Here is a 20,210-nt window from a genome sequence, read left to right as displayed (position 1 = left end):
TCGACGGTGGGAGGGTTGTCTCCTCGACAGTGGGAGGGTTGTGTACTCGACAGTGGGAGGGTTGTGTACTCGACGGTGGGAGGGTTGTCTCCTCGACGGTGGGAGGGTTGTCTCCTCGACAGTGGGAAGGTTGTCTCCTCGACAGTGGGAGGGTTGTCTCCTCGACGGTGGGAGGATTGTGTACTCGACGGTGGGAGGGTTGTGTACTCGACAGTGGGAAGGTTGTCTCCTCGACAGTGGGAGGGTTGTCTCCTCGACGGTGGGAGGGTTGTCTCCTCGACAGTGGGAGGGTTGTGTACTCGACGGTGGGAGGGTTGTGTACTCGACGGTGGGAGGGTTGTGTACTCGACGGTGGGAGGGTTGTGCATTCGACGGTGGGAGGGTTGTGTACTCGACGGTGGGAGGGTTGTCTCCTCGACGGTGGGAGGGTTGTGTACTCGACGGTGGGAGGGTTGTGTACTCGACGGTTGGAGGGTTGTCTCCTCGACGGTGGGAGGGTTGTCTCCTCGACAGTGGGAGGGTTGTGTACTCGACGGTGGGAGGGTTGTGTACTCGACGGTGGGAGGGTTGTCTCCTCGACGGTGGGAGGGTTGTGTACTCGACGGTGGGAGGGTTGTCTCCTCGACGGTGGGAGGGTTGTCTCCTCGACGGTGGGAGGGTTGTCTCCTCGACGATGGGAGGGTTGTCTCCTCGACGGTGGGAGGGTTGTCTCCTCGACGGTGGGAGGGTTGTGTACTCGACGGTGGGAGGGTTGTCTCCTCGACGGTGGGAGGGTTGTCTCCTCGACGGTGGGGTGGTTGTGCCTGTGATGAATCTGGCTGGGTTTACAGGTCTCCGCAGCCTCCCTCTGTCCTGTGCAATGGAGCCTCCACTCCAGACGGTGATGCAACGGTCGGAATACTCTCCACGGTACATCTGTAGAAGTGTGCAGAGACACAGAATTTACAGATGCTGGAAGTCTTGGGCAACACATACAAACTGCTGGAGGAACTCAGCAGGTCAGGCAGAGCCTACGGGAGGAATAACCAGTCAATGTTTTGCGCCAGCTGTTACTGTTCAACCTCTGCCTTTGGTTCCAGATGAAGGGATTTATTCCAAAATGTCAACTGTTGAATTATAGGTGCCCCCAACGTTAAGGTATCAGTTCAGAGAATGTTGTATGGTGGCCAGCGGTGGGTTTGCAGGGAATAAAAGATACAGCCTCACGTTAGTAGGACATCCTCTTAGAACAAAGACAAGGAGGAATTTCTTTATCCAGAGCGTGGTGAATCTGTGGAATTTATTACCGCAGACGGCTGTGGAGGCCAGGTCATTAGGTTTATTTAAAGTGGAGGTTGATTGGTAAGGGTGTCAAAGGTTATGGGAAGAAGGCAGGAGAATGGGTTTGAGAGGGGTAATAAATCAGCCATGGTGGAATGGCGGAACAGACTCAATTAGCCTCACTCTGCCTTATGGAAGGTGAGGACTCTGGTTTTTGCAGGATTGTGGAGCTGTATAGGGCAACTCACTGGAGGCTCTCACAGAGAGATTTAGTTTGTATGTGAAGGAAACCTGTCCCATCAGCAACTGGAAACAGGCCAGGATTGGGGCTAACTGGGTTGGCAAGGATTTATCAGCTGAATGGCCAACTTGTCCTGTAACCATTCCACAATTTGAAGACTTCCTTTACATCACTCCGATACAGCCTGGCTCTAACTTTCCGGTATGCAGGGTCCCACAGTTACCCAGCAGCATTTTTTCAGTTACAGAGTGAGATGGCCACCCTCTGGGAGAGATACCCATCGCTCGATTTCAGATTTCCATTCCCCTTGAGTGGATTTTCTCCCTCTGAATGAAGGTGTGCAGCCACAGTCCTGGTACACGGGGCTGAGATTGCGGGGGCCTGCAGTAATGGGCCTAACCATTTAACAATTACAACACGGAAACCGGCCATCTCGGCCCTTCTAATCCGAGCCGAACGCTTACTCTCACCTAGTCCGACCGACCTGCACTCAGCCCGTAACCCTCCATTCCTTTCCTGTCCATATACCTATCCAATTTTGCTTTAAATGACAATACTGAACCTGCCTCTACCACTTCTACTGGAAGCTTATTCCACACAGCTACCACTCTCTGAGTAAAGAAATTCCCCCTCATGTTACCCTTAAACTTTTGCCCCCTAACTCTCAACTCATGTCCTATTGTTTGAATCTCCCCTACTCTGAATGGAAAAAGCCTATCCACGTCAACTCTATACCCCTCATAATTTTAAAAACCTCTATCAAGTACCCCCCTTAACCTTCTATGCTCCAAAGAATAAAGACCTACCTTGTTCAACCTTTCTCTATAAGTTAAGTGCTGAAACCCAGGTAACATTCTAGTAAATCTCCTCTGTACTCTCTCTATTTTGTTGACATCTTTCTTATAATTCACTGACCAGAGCTGTACACTATACTCCAAATTTGGCCTCACCAATGCCTTGTACAATTTTAACATTACATCCCAACTCCTATACTCAATGCTCTGGTTTATAAAGGCCAACATACCAAAAGCTTTCTTCATCACCCTATCCACATGAGATTCCACCTTCCTAGATTCCACCGTTATTCCTAGATCACTCTGTTCCACTGCATTCCTCAATGCCCTACCATTTACCATGTATGTCCTATTTTGATTAGTCCTACCAAAATGTAGCACCTCACACTTATCAGCATTAAACTCCATCTCCCATCTTTCAGCCCACTCTTCTAACTGGCCTAAATCTCTCTGCAAGCTTTGTAAACCTACTTCATTATCCACAACGCCACCTATCTTAGTATCATCTGCATACTTACTAATCCAATTTACCATCCCATCATCCAGATCATTAATGTATATGACAAACAACATTTGACCCAGTACAGATCCCTGAGGCACACCACTGGTCATCGGCCTCCAACCTGACAAACAGTTATCCACCACTACTCTCTGGCATCTCCTGTTGAATCCATTTTACTACTTCAATATTAATACCTAACGATTGAACCTTCCTAACCAACCTTCCGTGCGGAACCTTGTCAAAGGCCTTACTGAAGTCCATATAGACAACATCCACTGCTTTATCCTCATCAACTTTCCTAGTAATCTCTTTAAAAAATTCAATAAGATTTGTCAAACATGACCTTCCACGCACAAATCCATGTTGACTGTTCCTAATCAGACCCTGTCTATCCAGATAATTATATATACCATCTCTAAGAATATTTTCCATTAATTTACCCACCACCGACGTCAAACTTACAGGCCTATAATTGCTAGGTTTACTCTTAGAACCCTTTTTAAACAATGGAACCACATGAGCAATACGCCAATCCTCCAGCACCATCCCCGTTTCTAATGACATTTGAAATATTTCTGTCAGAGCCCCTGCTATTTCTACACTAACTTCCCTCAAGGTCCTAGGGAATATCCAGTCAGGATCTGGAGACTTATCCAATTTTATATTCCCTAAAAGCCCCAGTACTTCCTCCTCTTTAATCATCATAGTTTCCATAACTTCCCTACTTGTTTCCCTTACCTTACACAATTCAACATCCTTCTCCTTAGTGAATACCGAAGACAAGAAGTTGTTCAAAATCTCCCCCATCTCTCCTGGCTCCACACATAGCTGTCCACTCTGATTCTCTAAGGGACCAATTTTATCCCTCACTATCCATTTGCTATTAATATAACTGTAGAAACCCTTTGGATTTATTTTACTTGCCAAAGCAACCTTGTATCTTCTTTTAGCTTTTCTAATTTCTTTCTTAAGATTCTTTTTACATTCTTTATATTCCTCGAGCACCTCATTTACTCCATGCTGCCTATATTTATTGTAGATCTCTCTCTTTTTCCGAACCAAGTTTCCAATATCCCTTGAGAACCATGGCTCTCTCAAACTTTTAACCTTTCCTTTCAACCTAACAGGAACATGAGGTTCTGTACCTTCAAAATTTCACCTTTAAATGACCTCCATTTCTCTATTACATCCTTCCCATAAAACAAATTATCCCAATCCACTCCTTCTAACTCCCTTCGCATCTCCTCAAAGTTAGCCTTTCTCCAATCAAACATATCAACCCTGGGTCCAGTCCAATCCTATTATATTATAATTATATTGAAACTAATGGTATTGTGATCACTGGACCCGAAGTGCTCCCCAACACATACCTCTGTCATCTGACCTATCTCATTCCCTAACAGGAGATCCAACACTGCCCCTTCTCTAGTTGGTACCTCTATGTATTGCTGCAAAAAACTATCCTGCACACATTTTACAAACTCCAAACCATCCAGCCCTTTTACAGAATGGGCTTCCCAGTCTATGTGTGGAAAATTAAAATCTCCCACAATCACAATCCTGTGCTTACTACACATATCTGCTATCTCCTTACAAATTCTCGCTCCCCATTAGGTGGTCTATAATACACCCCTATAAGTGTTACTACACCTTTCCCATTCCTCATTTCCACCCAAATAGTCTCCCTAGACGAGCCCTCTAATCTATCCTGCCAGAGCACTGCTGTAATATTTTCTCTGACAAGCAATGCAACACCTGCCCCTCTCGTCCCTCAGATTCTATCACACTTGAAGCAACAAAATCCAGGAATATTTAGTTGCCAATCACACCCCTCCTGCAACCATGTTTCACTAATAGCTACAACATCATATTTCCAGGTATCAATCCATGCTCTAAGCTCATCCACCTTTCTTACAATGCTCCTAGCATTAAAATAAAGGCATTGAAGAAATTCTCCACCTCTTCCTCTCTGTTTATCTCTAATGGTGCAAAGAACTTTACTGTCTTCTTTTTCTTCCTTCTCCCATACATCTGTTCCTACACTCTGGTTCCCCTCTCCCCCCCCCCCCCCCCCGTATTTAGTTTAAACCCACTGGAGCCTCTCTAGCAAACCTACCTGCAAGAATATTTGTCCCCCTCCAGTTCAGATGTAAACTGTCCTGCCAGAACAGGTCCCATCTTCCCTGGAAAACTCCCAATTATCTATAAATCTGAAGCCCTCCCTCCTGCACCTTGTCTTCAGCCATGTGTTGATCTGCACTATCTTACTATTTCTAAACCCACCTGCACGTGGCACTGGTAGCAATCTTGAGATTGCTATCCTGGAGGTCTTGTCCTTTAATTTGACGCCTAAGTGCCTAAACTCACCTTTCAGCACCTCCTCTCTCTTCCTACCCACATTGTTGGTCCCTATATGGACCACGACATCCGGCTGCTCACCCTCCCTCTTGAGAATACTGAGAATTCAATCTGAGATATCGCGGATCCTGGCACCAGGGAGGCAACAGACCATTCGGGATTCTCGATCTCTTCCACAGAACCTCCTATCTGTCACTCTAACTATTGAATCCCCTATCACTACTGCTCTCCTCTTTTCCCACCTTCCCTTCCGAGCTGAGGGTCCAGTCTCGTTGCCAGAGATGCAACCACTGCAACTTGTCTCTGGCAGGTCATCCCCACCAACAGTATCCAAAACAGTATACTTATTATTGATGGGAATGGCCACAGGGGTGCTCTGCTCATTCTGTCTAATCCCCTGCCCTCTCCTGACAGTCACCCAGCTGCCTGTCTCCTGACTCTTAGGGGTGACTATCTCCCTGAAACTCCTGTCTATTTCTGCCTCTGCCTCCCAAATGAGCTGAAGTTCATCCAGCTCCAGCTCCAGTTCCCTAACTCGGTTTGTCAGGAGCTGCAGCTGGATGCACCTTTTGCAGGTGTAGTCATCAGGGACAATTGTGCTGTCCCTGACTTCCCACATCCTGGAAACGGAGCACTCGACTGCCCTAACTGCTGCCTCCATTACCTACCCCTAAGGTAATTAGATTAATTAAAGGAGCTGACCCGGCCGTACCTCACTTGGCGTGGAGCTCGTCCTCAGCCTCTCAAGCCAAAGCCTTCCTACCCCGTCTCCCACTCCGTTAATCTGCTCTCTTTTTAAACTCTCCCGCTGCCTCACGGGCCAACTTTCACGCGCTTGTGTAGTCGTGCCCCGTTCAAACTGCCGAAGAAATTACCCTGATTTTGAAACCCTGGCAGCTGTGAGGCTCGCTCCAATCCCAGTGTCCTGTGCAACGTGACCTTGCATGAGCAGTCGTGACAGGGTTCTCACGGTCACAGATTATTTTATTTAGTACTGGTCGGTGTAGATGGTAGTTGACAATCTCCCTTATTTTCTCTGATAGTGAAGGCGACATCACAGTGCTCCCAGTCCCAATCTCTGAACATTTCAAGAGATGTGAGTGAGATTGCAGCTCAGAGTCTGCAAGTTCAAAGTTTACAGTAAAATTTATTATCAGAGTACTTACATATCACCACATACAACCCTGAGATTTTTTTCTGTGGGCATACTTAGCAAATCTATAGAACAGTAACTGTAAGCTGTAAACATCAGGAACTGCAAATGTAAACAAACTGTCCAAATACAGATATAAATAAATAACGAGCATAAAATACCAAGATAAAAGAGTTCTTAAATGGGTGTAGTTATCCCCTTCTGTTCAAGAGCATGATGGTTGAGGGTAGTAACTGTTCTTGAACCTGGTGGTGTGAGTCCTGAGGTTTCTGTACCTTCTGCCTGATGGCAGCTGCGAGAAAAGGGCATGGGTGGTGAGGATCTTTGATGATGGATGCTGCTTTTCTATGGCAACGTTTCATGTAGATGAGCTCAGTGGTTGTGAGGGTTTTACCCGTGATGTACTGGGCTGAATCCACTACCTTTTATAGGATTTTCCACTCAAAGGCATTGGTATTCCCATACTAGGCCATAAATTAACCAACAGCACACTTTCCACCACACATCTATAGAAATTTGCCAAGGTTTACAATGACACGCCAAATTCCGCAGACTCCTGAGGAAGCAGAGGGACTATCGTGCTTTCTTCACAATTGTATTTATATGACAGGTCCTCTGAGATAGTGATACCCAGGAATTTAAAGTTACTGACTCTCCCCACCTCTGATCCTCCAATGATTTCTGCCTCATGGATCTGATTTCCCTCTCCTGAAATCTACAATCTGTGCCTTGGTCTGACTGACATTGAGTGAGAGGCTGTTGTTATTACAGCACTCAGCCATGTTTTCAATCCCCCTCCTGTATGCTGATTCATCACCACCTTTGATACGGCCCACAGCTGCAAACGTATATGGTGTTGGAGCAGTACTTAGCCACACAGACACAGGGGTAAAGCAAGTAGAGTGGGGGGCTAAGCTCACGTGCTTGTGGTGCTCCTGTGCTGATGGAGATTGTGGAGATGTTTTTGCCAATTCTAACTGACTGGGACCAGAAATTGAGGAAATTCAGGATCCAATTGCACAAGGGGGTATTGAGGCCAAGGTCTTAGAGCTTATTGATTAGTTTTGAGGGGATGATGGTGTTAAATACTGAGCTGTTATCGATAAAGAGCTGTATGCATCTTTATTGTCCAGATGTTCCAGGGTTGTGTGAAGAGCCAACAAGATGGCGTCTGCTGTAGACCTGTTGCTTCAGTAGGCGAATCGGAGTGGATCCAAGTCACCACTCAGACAGAAGCTGATATGCTTCAACACCAGCCTCTCAAAACCTTTCATCGTTGTGTATGTAATTGCCACTGGACGACAGTCATTGAGACAGGTTACCATGTTTTTCTTCGGCACCGGTACGACTGAAGCCTGCTTGAAGCAGGTGGGTACCACACACTGCTGGAGCAAGCGGATGAAGATATCCATGAAGACACCGGCCAGTCGGTCAGCACAGATCTTCAGTACTCGGCCAGGTACTCCATCCAGACCGGATGCTTTCCTTGGATTCATTCTCTTGAAGGCAGTCTGCACGTCATCTTCAGGTACTGAGACCAAAGGATCACCGGGAGACAGGGGGGTGTACGATGGTTCCTCCCTGTTCTGGTGGTCAAAGTGCACATGGGAGGATTGAGCTCACCTGGAAGCGAAGCTTTGCTGCCCCTTTTGTCACAAGATTTAACCTTGTAAGGAGGTTATGGCATTCAAACCCTGCCACAACTGCCCAGCATCCCTCGTTTTTCCAGTCTAGTCCAGAGTCTCCACTTCACCCGAGAGATGCTTTCCGGAGACCATACCTGCACCTCTTGTAGCATTCTTAATCTCCAGACTTGAATGCCTCTGACCAGGATCTCAGCAGATTCCAGATTTCATTGTTCATCCAGGGCTTCTGATTGGGGAAAATCCTGGACGATTTCATCCACAGCTGTTTTAATAACAACCCTGGTATAGTCATTCAGGCCCTCAGATCAGTTCTTGAACACAGCCCAGTCCACTGACTTGAGGCAGTCCTAAACCTTTCTCTGCTTTCTGCAAACACCTCTTGTTTGTCTTGATCTCTGGAGCCTTGCTCTTTCAGCTCTGTTTGTGTACAGCTAGTAGGAGTACAGCCAAATGGTCGGATTTGACGAAGTCTGGTCTGCAGTAGTGTAGCAGTGGTCTAGTGTGTTGGGACCCCTGGTGCAATGGGTTATCTACTGGTGATAATTGAGGAGGGTTTTCTTCAAACAGGCTTGGTTAAAGTCACTGACTATAATTTGAAATGCATCGGGATAGGCTTTTCTTGTTTACAGACAACATCATGCAGTTTCACGAGTGTTCTTTATAATCAGCCACTAGTAGTATATAAACTGTGGTCAGAATCACAGATGAAAACTCCTGAGGCAGATAGAAAGGCCTGCATTTAATTGTTAGTTGATCTAAGTTGGGGGAACAAGAGGTCGACAGAACCCCAATGTTCATACACCAACCAGAATTGACTAAAATGCACACGTTGCTACCTTTTTCCTCAACAGAGTTCATGGTTTGATCCATTCTGAAAATTGTAAAACCTTCTGGTTGTATTGCCTCTGGTGTATCTGCATTTAACCAGGTATCAATCCAACAAACAATCGAGATCTGCCTCTGATACAGCAGCCTTCCCCTGAGGTCGTCAGTGAGTGTACATTCGCCAACAAGGTGCTGGGTGCAGGAAGTCTCAACCCTCTCTGCTTCAGCCTGGTTTGAAATCTGCCTCTCCTGCTGCATTTCAGCCATGGCATTGGCCTTTAAAGGTGCCACGCTTTACCACTCCACATTGAACCATCATACATCAGATCTGAAGATCATTGATGTAATTTCGTAGTCCGTTGTTAAGAGGAAATTTACGTGCCCACCATCCGAGTCATTCCCTCTTCTCACCGCTGGCATCAGGAGCCTGAAGTCCTACGTCACCAGGTTCAGGAACAACAAATTACCTAATTATCAGGTTTTTAATCTGACCTGTACAACCCTAACCCCACCTCAGTAACAGAACACTACAGACCACCTCTTGCACAAGTCTGTGGTTATATTTTTTGCATTAATGTCTTGTTTAGTTTATAAATAATTTATTATGTGTGTTGTGTGCACTCACGCACTGCAAGAAGGTTTTTGACTGTACTTGTGCACATGACAATGTGTAAAAAGGCATGAGCCTAAAACAGGGAAATGTGGTTAGTGTACTGTAGACTAACACAAAGGTCAGCAAGGAACATTGACCCATTCCTGTACCGTTTGATTCTGGCTCGATATCCATGCACAGCAGTCCGCCCCAGTCTCTCACAAATCCACAACTTCACCCTGGATCAAAGCTCTGCTAACACAAGCCTCTCTCCTGTCGTCTTCAGATCGACTCTTACGCCCGTGAAGACCTGAAGGATGGTCTTCAGCTGTTCGGAACAGATGGCAACATTGGCCTCACTAATGCCTGGAGCATCATACAAACAGATGTAGGTACCACCTACTCTGCACAGCAGTGAGGGGGTCAAAATCCTTTCTGATTGACACCCCTCTACTTGGTTGCCAGCAGAGAGGGCATTATGTTGTGTGAATCGAATCTCAGTGTACTTCTGAGTGGGTGCCAGTCTGAAACACAGGTTAATACTGACTGAGGGCTCTATCCCACCCTTTTTTATGCCATGGAGGGTCTGTGGACCCCAGGCTGGGAACCACTTTCAGCTCACATGAGCTTCACTCCATCTGCAGGTCGGATGGTGAGGTTTACGCCAGAGACTGCAGTTTGATTCAGAAATCCCCTGATCAGTCCTCTTAGAACTCTTCGGAAAGTGATGTTACAGGTTGGAGAAGAAGTTGGCTTTCATCAGTCAGAGCGCTGAGTAATGAGGTTTGATGTTGTCAAAGACACCAGTAAGGCCACATCTCGAGTATTTGATCACCCCATTATAGGAATGGTGCCATATAACCATATAACAATTACAGCACAGAAACAGGCCATCTCAGCCCATCCAGTCCGTACCGAATGCTTATTCTCACCTAGTCCCACCAACCCGCACTCAACCCATAACCCTACATTCCTTTCCTGTCCATATACCTACCCAATTTTACTTTAAGTGACAATACTGAACCTGCCTCTACCACTTCTACTGGAAGCTCATTCCACACAGCTACCACTCTCTGAGTAAAAAAGTTCCCCCTCGTGTTATCCCTAAACTTTTGCCCCTTAACTCTCAACTCATGTCCTTTTGTTTGAATCTCCCCTACTCTCAATGGAAAAAGCCTGTCCACGTCAACTCTATCTATCCCTCTCATAATTTTAAATACCTCTGTCAAGTCCCCCCTCAACCTTCTACGCTACAAAGAATAAAGACCTAACTTGTTCAACCTTTCTCTGTAACTTAGGTGCTGAAACCCAGGTAACATTCTAGTAAATCTTCTCTGTACTCTCTCTATTCTGTTGACATCTTTCCTATAATTCGGTGACCAGAACTGTACACAATACTCCAAATGTGGCCTCACCAATGCCTTGTACAATTTTAACATTACATCCCAACACCTATACTCAATGCTCTGGTTTATAAAGGTCAGCATACCAAAAGCTTTCTTCACCGCCCTATCCACATGAGATTCCACCTTCAGGGAACTATGCACCATTATTCCGAGATCACTCTGTTCTACTGCATTCCTCAATGCCCTACCATTTACCATGTATGTCCTATTTTGATTATTCCTACCAAAATGTAGCACCTCACACTTATCAGCATTAAACTCCATCTCCCATCTTTCAGCCCACTATTCTAACTGGCCTAAATCTCTCTGCAAACTTTGAAAACCTACTTCATTATCCACAACGCTACCTATCTTAGTACCATCCGCATACTTATTAATCCAATTTACCACCCCATCATCCAGATCATTAATGTATATGACAAACAACATTGGACCCAGTACAGATCCCTGAGGCACACCACTAGTGACCAGCCTCCAACCTGACAAACAGTTATCCACCACTACTCTCTGGCATCTCCCATCCAGACACTGTTGAATCCATTTTACTACTATATTAATACCTAACGGTTGCACCTTCCTAACTAACCTTCCATGTGGAACCTTGTCAAAGGCCTTACTGAAGTCCATATAGACAACATCCACTGCTTTACCCTCGTCAACTTTCCTAGTAACGTCTTCAAAAATTCAATAAGATTTGTCAAACATGACCTTGCACGCTTAAATCCATGTTGACTGTGCCTAATCAGACCCTGTCTATCCAGATAATTATATATACCATCTCTAAGATTACTTTCCATTAATTTACCCACCACCAACGTCAAACTTACAGGCTTATAATTGCTAGGTTTACTCTTAGAACCCTTTTTAAACAATGGAACAACATGAGCAATATGCCAATCCTTCGGCACCATCCCCGTTTCCAATGACATTTGAAATATTTCTGTCAGAGCCCCTGCTATTTCTACACTAACTTCCCTCAAGGTCCTAGGGAATATCCAGTCAGGATCTGGAGACTTATCCAATTTTATATTCCCTAAAAGCCCCAGTACTTCCTCCTCTTTAATCATCATAGTTTCCATAACTTCCCTACTTGTTTCCCTTACCTTACAGAATTCCAAATCCTTCTCCTTAGTGAATACCGAAGACAAGAAGTTGTTCAAAATCTCCCCCATCTCTCCTTGCTCCACACATAGCTGTCCACGCTGATTCTCTAAGGGACCAATTTTATCCCTCACTATCCATTGGCTATTAATATAACTGTAGAAACCCTTTGGATTTATTTTCACCTTACTTGACAAAGCAACCTTGTATCTTCTTTTAGCTTCTCTAATTTCTTTCTTAAGATTCTTTTTACATTCTTTATATTCCTCGAGCAATTCCTTTACTCCATGCTGCCTATATTTATTGTAGATATCTCTCTTTTTCCGAACCAAGTTTCCAATATCCCTTGAGAACCATGGCTCTCTCAAACTTTTAACCTTTCCTTTCAACCTAACAGGAACATGAGGTTCTGTACCCTCAAAATTTCACATTTAAATGACTTCCATTTCTCTATTACATCCTTCCCATAAAACAAATTGTCCCAATCCACTCCTTCTAAATCCTTTCACATCTCCTCAAAGTTAGCCTTTCTCCAATCAAAAATCTCAGCCCTGGGTCCAGTCCTTCTCCATAATTATATTGAAGCTAATGGTATTGTGATCACTGGACCCGAAGTGCTCCCCAACACATACCTCTGTCATCTGACCTATCTCATTCCCTAACAGGAGATATAACACTGCCCCTTCTCTAGTTGGTACCTCTATGTATTGCTGCAAAAAACTATCCTGCACACATTTTACAAACTCCATACCATCCATCCCTTTTACAGTATGGGCTTCCAAGTTTATGTGTGGAAAACTGAAATCTCCCACAATCACAACCCTGTGCTTACTACAAATATCTGCTATCTCCTTACAAATTTGATCCTCCAATTCTTGCTACCCATTAGGTGGTCTATAATACACCCCTATGAGTGTTACTACACCTTTCCCATTCCTCAGTTCCATCCCAATATTCTCCCTAGACGAGCCCTCTAATCTATCTTGCCAGAGCACCGCTGTAATATTTTCTCTGACAAGCAACACAACACCTGCCCCTCTTGTCCCTCCAATTCTATCACATCTGAAGCAACAAAATCCAGGAATATTTAGTTGCCAATCACACCCCTCCTGTAACCATGTTTCACTAATAGCTACAACATCATATTTTTAGGTATCAATCCATGCTCTAAGCTCATTCACCTTTCTTACAATGCTACTAGCATTAAAATAGATGCATTTAAGAAATTCTCCACCTCTTCCTCTCTTGTTTATCTCTAATGGTGAAAACAACTTTACTGTCTTCTTTTTCTTCCTTCTCCCATACATCTGTTCCTACACTCTGGTTCCCCTCTCCCCCCCCCCCCCTGTATCTAGTTTAAATCCACTGGAGCCTCTCTAGCAAACCTACCTGCAAGAATATTTATCCCCCTCCAGTTCAGATGTAAACTGTCCCACCGGAACAGGTCCCATCTTCCCTGGGAAACTGCCCAATTATCTACAAATCTGAAGCCCTCCCTCCTGCACTTTGTCTTCAGCCACATGTTGACCTGCGCTATCTTACTATTTCTAAACTGGCCTGCATGTGGCACTGGTAGCAGTCCTGAGATTGCTATCCTGGAGGTCCTGTCCTTTAACTTGGTGCCTAACTGCCTAAACTCACCTTTCAGTACCTCCTCACTCTTCCTACCCACATCATTGGTCCCTAAATGGACCACGACATCCGGCTGCTCACCCTCCCTCTTGAGAATACTGAGAATTCGATCTGAGATATCGCGGATCCTGACGCTAGTGAAGCAACAGACCATCCGGGATTCTCAATATCTTCCACAGAACCTCCTATCTGCCCCCCTAACTATTGAATCTCCTATCACTACTGCTCTCTTTTCCCTCCTTCCCTTCTGAGCTGAGGGTCCAGTCTCGGTGCCAGAGACGCAACCACTGCAACCTGTCCCTGGTAGGTCATCCCCACCAACAGTATCCAAAATGATATACTCATTATTGATGGGAATGGCCACAGGGGTGCTCTGCTCATTCTGTCTAATCCCCTGCCCTCTCCTGACAGTCACCCAGCTGCCTGTCTCCTGACTCTTAGGGGTGACTATCTCCCTGAAACTCCTGTTTATTTCTACCTCTGCCTCCCAAATGATCTGAAGTTCATCTACCTCCAGCTCCAGTTCCCTATCTCGGTTTATCAGGAGCTGCAGCAGGATGCACCTTTTACAAGTGTAGTCATCAGGGACAATTGTGCTCGCCCTGACTTCCCACATACTGGAAACGGAGCACTCGACTGCCCTAACTGCTGCCTCCATTACCTACCCCTAAGGTAATTAGATTAATTAAAGGAGCTGACCCGGCCGTACCTCACTTGGCGTGGATCTTGCCTTGAGCCTCTGCTTGCCAAAGCCTCTCGAGCCAAAGCCTTCCTACTCTGTCTCCCGCTCCGTTAATCTGCTCGCTTTTTAAACTCTCCCGCTGCCTCACGGACCTACTTTCACGTGCTTGCGCAGTCGTGCCCCGTTCAAACTGCCGAAGAAATTAAGCTTAGAAGAGTGCAAAGAAGATGTTGCCATGACTCAGGGGCCTGTGTTATAAGGAGAGGTTGGGCAGGCTGGGACTTCCTTCCTTGGAACATAGGGGTGAATGCACACATTCCTTTTCCCTGGTAAAGTGAAGAAAAGCTCAAGGGCTTAGAGTGGGAGAGGAGAGATTTAAAATCTGCCAGAAGACATGGTTGAGGCAGGAACAAAAACAGATAGTGTACCTGGACAGATAGATGGATAGGAACTAATTAGAGGGAAACGGGGCACATGGAACTGGCTTAGAGGGACATTGTGCTCAGTTTCATTTGTGGATTGTCTTCATTATATAAAGCAGCACCTGATATTAACTGATCTCAAGTCTTGTTGAGGCAAAACTTCTCAATGAGCTTGGGTTTCTTCCACAGCATTCACAAGGGCGCTGTAGTCAGTGAATGCTAAAGAGATATTAAATAACCCAATCCACCGAATAGAATCCTCACCAACTCCTATAACACAGAGATCCCACAAGGAGAGAGATCCTGTCACATTCCTGACAATGCCACATTTCCCTGTCCACACGCTTGCGAAGTGTAGTCATCCCACCCATTTTGTTCCTTAAATCTGCCGAGTCGAAAGCAACAGATCATTTTGTGTTATGGGACCCCTCACAAAAATGGCAGGATATGGTGTAATCTTGCTCTGCCGTTTAATTTCATCACGGCTGAGCGAGTCATAGACTCGAAGAACATAGAAGAAGGCCGTTCTGCCCATCTGGTCCATGCTCAACATGTTGCTCATCTAAGCTAGACCCATTTTCCTACAAACCTTTTTTATCCACTTACCTGTCCAAGTACTTTTTAAATGTTGTAAATGTACCTGCCTCAGCCACTTGCTCTGAGTGAAGATGTTGCCCCTCAGGTTCTTATTAAATCTCACCCCCTCATCTGGTTCTTGATTCCTGAACCCTGGGCAATCAGACTGCACCCTTCTCCTTGTCTTTGTCCCTCATGATTTTATACACCGCCACAGGATCACCCCCATTTCACTTACAGGACGAGGAATAAAGGATTAGCTCTCCCCATAACTTGGCTCTTCAGTTCTGGCAATATCCACACATATTTTCCTTGTTAATGCCATCTTTCCTGTAAGGGGATAGATAACCAAAACTGTAGATAGTCCAGGCAAAGCACACAATGTCACATCTGACTGACAAGGGCCAGTGTGCCAAAATCTTCTTCACCAACTCTATCCACTCTTTTAGGGAACCATGTACTAATACTCCCGAGTCCCTCTCTTCCACCAGTCTCCCAGTCTCCTCAGGCTCTATCCAGTGGAAGTAGGTCAGAGCTAGATGATCGAATGTAAGACTTGGAGAGGAATGGTTAAAGATGGAGGGTCACATTCCACTGACCTGCCTGTGTCATCTGCTTCAGTTTAGATGCTGTGGGGTGTCAAACTACACAGACTGGTTTGACGTCTTCAACACCACGCAAGTTCCGGACTCCTGCTGCCGGGAATACACAGTGAGCTGTGGCCTGCACTCTCCAGAAACCTGGTGGAAAGATGTAAGTAGGACAACATGTCTCTGCTCGCCGTGGACTGCGGGCAGGGTAGTTCCCGCCTGTGGGAGAGTCTACAACCAGGGCTTTTGTTGAAAGATACTGGGTAGCTCAAAACAAGATGATTCAGTTTTCCTCACAGAGGTCAGTCTCTTCCTCAGAGGGCAGTGGAGGGAGCACACCGAAGCGATGAGGCAGAGGTTTGAGGTGAGAGGAGGGAGCTTTAAAGGGGAAATAAAGGTTTTTTTTACACAGAGTAGTTGGTACCTGGAACTGGAAGTCACTGCCAGAGATGGAGGAGTCAGATATGATAAACACACTGATGAGGCATGTAGGGAGCCAAGAATAGGCGAGGTGTAGGAGGATATGATGCTACTGTGGGCAAATGGAATTCATATAGCTGGCCAGAGTCCGATGTGTACTGTGAAACGCGTAACGTGGAACATCAGCTGACCCTCCCTGTTAGTGTTACTGCAGCCTTCAAATTAAGAAGGACAAATCCAAATCAGCCCCTGTTCACCTGAAACCTGGCTGCCTTCTCTTCTGCATCCATCACACACAATCGCCCCAGCCCCCACCCCAGTGCACCTTCATTTTGAAATCACCCATGTTTAAATACTTTTTTGTTCTGGGGTGTATTCACCAGTAAAGTCTCATTCTCCATCTGCCCCAGCCTCTTGTCACTTCGTTGCCCTGGTGACCGCACTTTTTACATCAGAATTTTTTTTATTCACGACTGTATCAATCAAAAGAAAACAAGGCAAAAGAGTTTACAGGGAAAAGTTAACAGAAGAAAACTATTATTATTTTTTTAAAGAGTGGAACCAATATCATTTTGACTCCGTGTACTTTTGTTTTTAAATATGTCTCACAGCGGTTTAAACTCACTGCACCACATTGAGCTCCACTGTTGTTTAGAATACAGCTTGTGCTCAGGTTTGAATGAATTTGTACAATTATAATGTATTCACTGAATACTACAATATTTACAGTAAGTCCCAGAAATTGAAGATTAATTTTTCCTGGTCCTTTGGAACAGTAGAATGTGGGATCTTGGTTCATGCATCACGTAACGGACCCAGCCCAGAGTCTGCTGCACACCTAGTTTCTGCCATTCATCCTCAGACATAAGATGAGCCTTTGGTGCTTGCTTTACAAGTTCCTTGGGCAATGTAACATGCCTGTACTCCTACTGGTTGTCATAATACTTGCCCAAGTATTATATTTGTTTGTTCGACATGTCTACCTGCTCAGTGTGGGCTGAGCGACTCTAAAGCAGCGACAACACGTCTCCGAGTAACCGTCGTGAGTTCCAACTACACAGCTCCACCATGACTGCGCTTTTAGGGTCCCATCCCCTCACCTCCTCAGATCCTCTCTCCTCCCTTTGAGTCGAAGCTCCCAACTGCACTGGGAGGAAACCCTGTCACTTTCATCCAAGGAGGTTAACTGATGAACAGACTCTAAGGGGAAAGATTAATAATGAATAAGGTTTCCTTTAAAAATTACATGAGTACAAGGGGAAAACCTGAGGTTTCAGAAACTCCAAATGCTTTTCCTTTCAACTTTAATTGATGTTAAATCTCACTGCTTGAATATACAATATGCAGGGTGTATATTCGGCACAGACTAGAAGGGCCGAGATGGCCTGTTTCCATGCTGTAATTGCTAAACGTTGTATGTTCAGACCCAGGAAAGGCCTGGACGCTATTTTTGGAGATGTAGAATCATACAGCATGGGCACAGGCCTTTCAGCCCAACTGCTTCATGATGACCAAGATTCCTATCTTAGCTAGTCCCATTTCCCTGCATTTGGTCCAAATTCCTCTCACCTTTGGCCTATTCAGCTTCACCAGAGCCCTGTTGGCTCGCCTTGCCCCTTTCCACCTCCCACCACAGGGATGTAGGGTTGGACTTTGTGAAGTTTTCCTATCCGTGTAGTTGTCCAAATGTTTCTTAAGCATTGTTAAGGTACCCACCTCAATCTGTTTCACTGGCAGCCCATTCCACAAACACACCACCCTCTGCGTGAAGGAGATGCCTCTCAGCTCCCTTTTAAACTTTACAGTGAAGAACTTTGATTACATGCCATGCAGACAGGTGATTCCACTGAGGCAGCACAAATGGAAAGGCAAAAACAAATTGCAGAGTATAGTGTTGCTTTTACAGAGCTGGTAGGCAAGGGCCATGGATGAGGAACTTTGGGTTAATCTTTATTGTTCAAGAGATAACAGTGGGATAGACGTTGAGCACGGTGATGCAGGTCCTCAAAGTTTTGTGTTTTGCTCAACAAGAGTGGGGTAGAACAGAATAAAAAGGTGGGAGGAGTTGTTGATTCCGTTTCCTGCTTTCCCGAGGTTGGTTTGCGTGACAGACCAGGCTACGTTTGTTCACAAATCCAAGCAATTTTTTGCCGCCCTGGGCAGGGCAGTTGTCATAGCAAGTTGTGGAGGATCTAGACAGGATGCTTTCTGTGGTGCTCCTGTCAAAGTTCGTGAGCATCATGGGGAAATGCTAAATTTCCTTACTTTGCTGAGGGAGTAACACCCTAGCCAGGTGAGATATCACTGTTCATACCACCTTGCAATCCCTGCAAGAATTGTACGTGCTTCAATGGGATCAACCGCAGACCGGGTTGGCTTAATCTGGCCATGAGGAATCAGCCAGATTCACCTCTGATGAACTTTCCCTTTTCCAAACATGATCTTCCTCCAGTAGGGAATCTGGAGCTGACCCAGATACAATCTCACAAAGGCTCGGTATATCTGGAGTAATATCTGCACTCATGAATTAAGAGGATTTATGATGGCAACGTTTTATGCTTGAGAGGATTTTGACAGGGAATCCAGGGGCTTAGACCATTTGCAAGCGAATGGGTTTAGTTTAATGGAGAACCATTGCAGATGAAGGGTCTTGAGTTGAAACGTAGACTGTCCTCTTCCTTCCACGGTTGCTGCCTCATCTGCTGAGTGCATCCAGCTCTTTGAGTGCAGCTGGGCTTCATTTACATTGGGATCATGGTCAGCACCAATATGATGGGCTGAAGGGCCAGTTCCAGTTCTATGAGGCCTACAGATAGGGGACTGGCCCTTTCACTGTCCATGCATGAGAAAGGGACAGGCCCCTTCTGTGTCCGGGCATGAGAAAGTGACTGGCCCCTTCTGTGTCCGGGCATGAGACGGGGACTGGCCCCTTCTGTGTACGTGCATGAGAAAGGGACTGGCCCCTTCTGTGTCTGTGCATGAGAAAGGGACTGGCCCCTTCTGTGTCCATGCATGAGACGGGGACTGGCCCCTTCTGTGTACGTGCATGAGAAAGGGACTGGCCCCTTCTGTGTCTGTGCATGAGAAAGGGACTGGCCCCTTCTGTGTCCGTGCATGAGAAAGGGACTGGCCCCTTCTGTGTCCGGGCATGAGACGGGGACTGGCCCCTTCTGTGTCCGTGCATGAGACGGGGACTGGTCCCTTCTGTGTCCGTGCATGAGACGGGGACTGGCCCCTTCTGTGTCCGTGCATGAGACAGGGACTGGCCCCTTCTGTGTACGTGCATGAGAAAGGGACTGGCCCCTTCTGTGTCTGTGCATGAGAAAGGGACTGGCCCCTTCTGTGTCCGTGCATGAGAAAGGGACTGGCCCCTTCTGTGTCCGGGCATGAGAAAGGGTCTGGCCCCTTCTGTGTCCTTGCATGAGACAGGGACTGGCCCCTTCTGTGTCCGTGCATGAGAAAGGGACTGGCCCCTTCTGTGTCCGGGCATGAGACAGGGACTGGCCCCTTCTGTGTCCGTGCATGAGAAAGGGACTGGCCCCTTCTGTGTCCTTGCATGATAAAGGGACTGGCCCCTTCTGTGTCCGGGCATGAAAAGGGACTGGCCCCTTCTGTGTCTGTGCATGAGAAAGGGACTGGCCGTTTCGGTGTCTGGGCATGAGAAAGGGACTGGCCCCTTCTGTGTCCGTGCATGAGAAAGGGACTGGCCCCTTCTGTGTCCTTGCATGAGACAGGGACTGGCCCCTTCTGTGTCCGTGCATGATAAAGGGACTGGCCCCTTCTGTGTCCGGGCATGAGACAGGGACTGGCCCCTTCTGTGTCCGTGCATGAGAAAGGGACTGGCCCCTTCTGTGTCCTTGCATGATAAAGGGACTGGCCCCTTCTGTGTCCGGGCATGAAAAGGGACTGGCCCCTTCTGTGTCTGTGCATGAGAAAGGGACTGGCCGTTTCGGTGTCCGGACATGATAAAGGGACTGGCCCCTTCTGTGTCCGTGCATGAGAAAGGGACT

The 20,210-nt window shown here is 46.3% G+C and overlaps 1 protein-coding gene across 1 annotated transcript in view; it reads left to right on the top strand.

The window, feature by feature from the left end:
• The window catches only part of LOC132397531 (tetraspanin-4-like), a 101,031-nt gene that overhangs the window by 43,010 nt on the left and 37,811 nt on the right, over positions 1 to 20,210 (top strand). Inside the window, exons 3-4 of the mRNA XM_059976361.1 lie at positions 9,658 to 9,759; positions 15,812 to 15,943. Of these exons, the coding sequence (XP_059832344.1) occupies positions 9,658 to 9,759; positions 15,812 to 15,943 (234 nt within the window). The remainder of the gene's footprint in view (positions 1 to 9,657; positions 9,760 to 15,811; positions 15,944 to 20,210) is intronic.

Source organism: Hypanus sabinus, chromosome 7, assembly GCF_030144855.1.
Source record: "Hypanus sabinus isolate sHypSab1 chromosome 7, sHypSab1.hap1, whole genome shotgun sequence".
Taxonomy (NCBI): Eukaryota; Metazoa; Chordata; class Chondrichthyes; order Myliobatiformes; family Dasyatidae; genus Hypanus; species Hypanus sabinus.
This window is presented reverse-complemented; position numbering and strand designations above follow the sequence as displayed.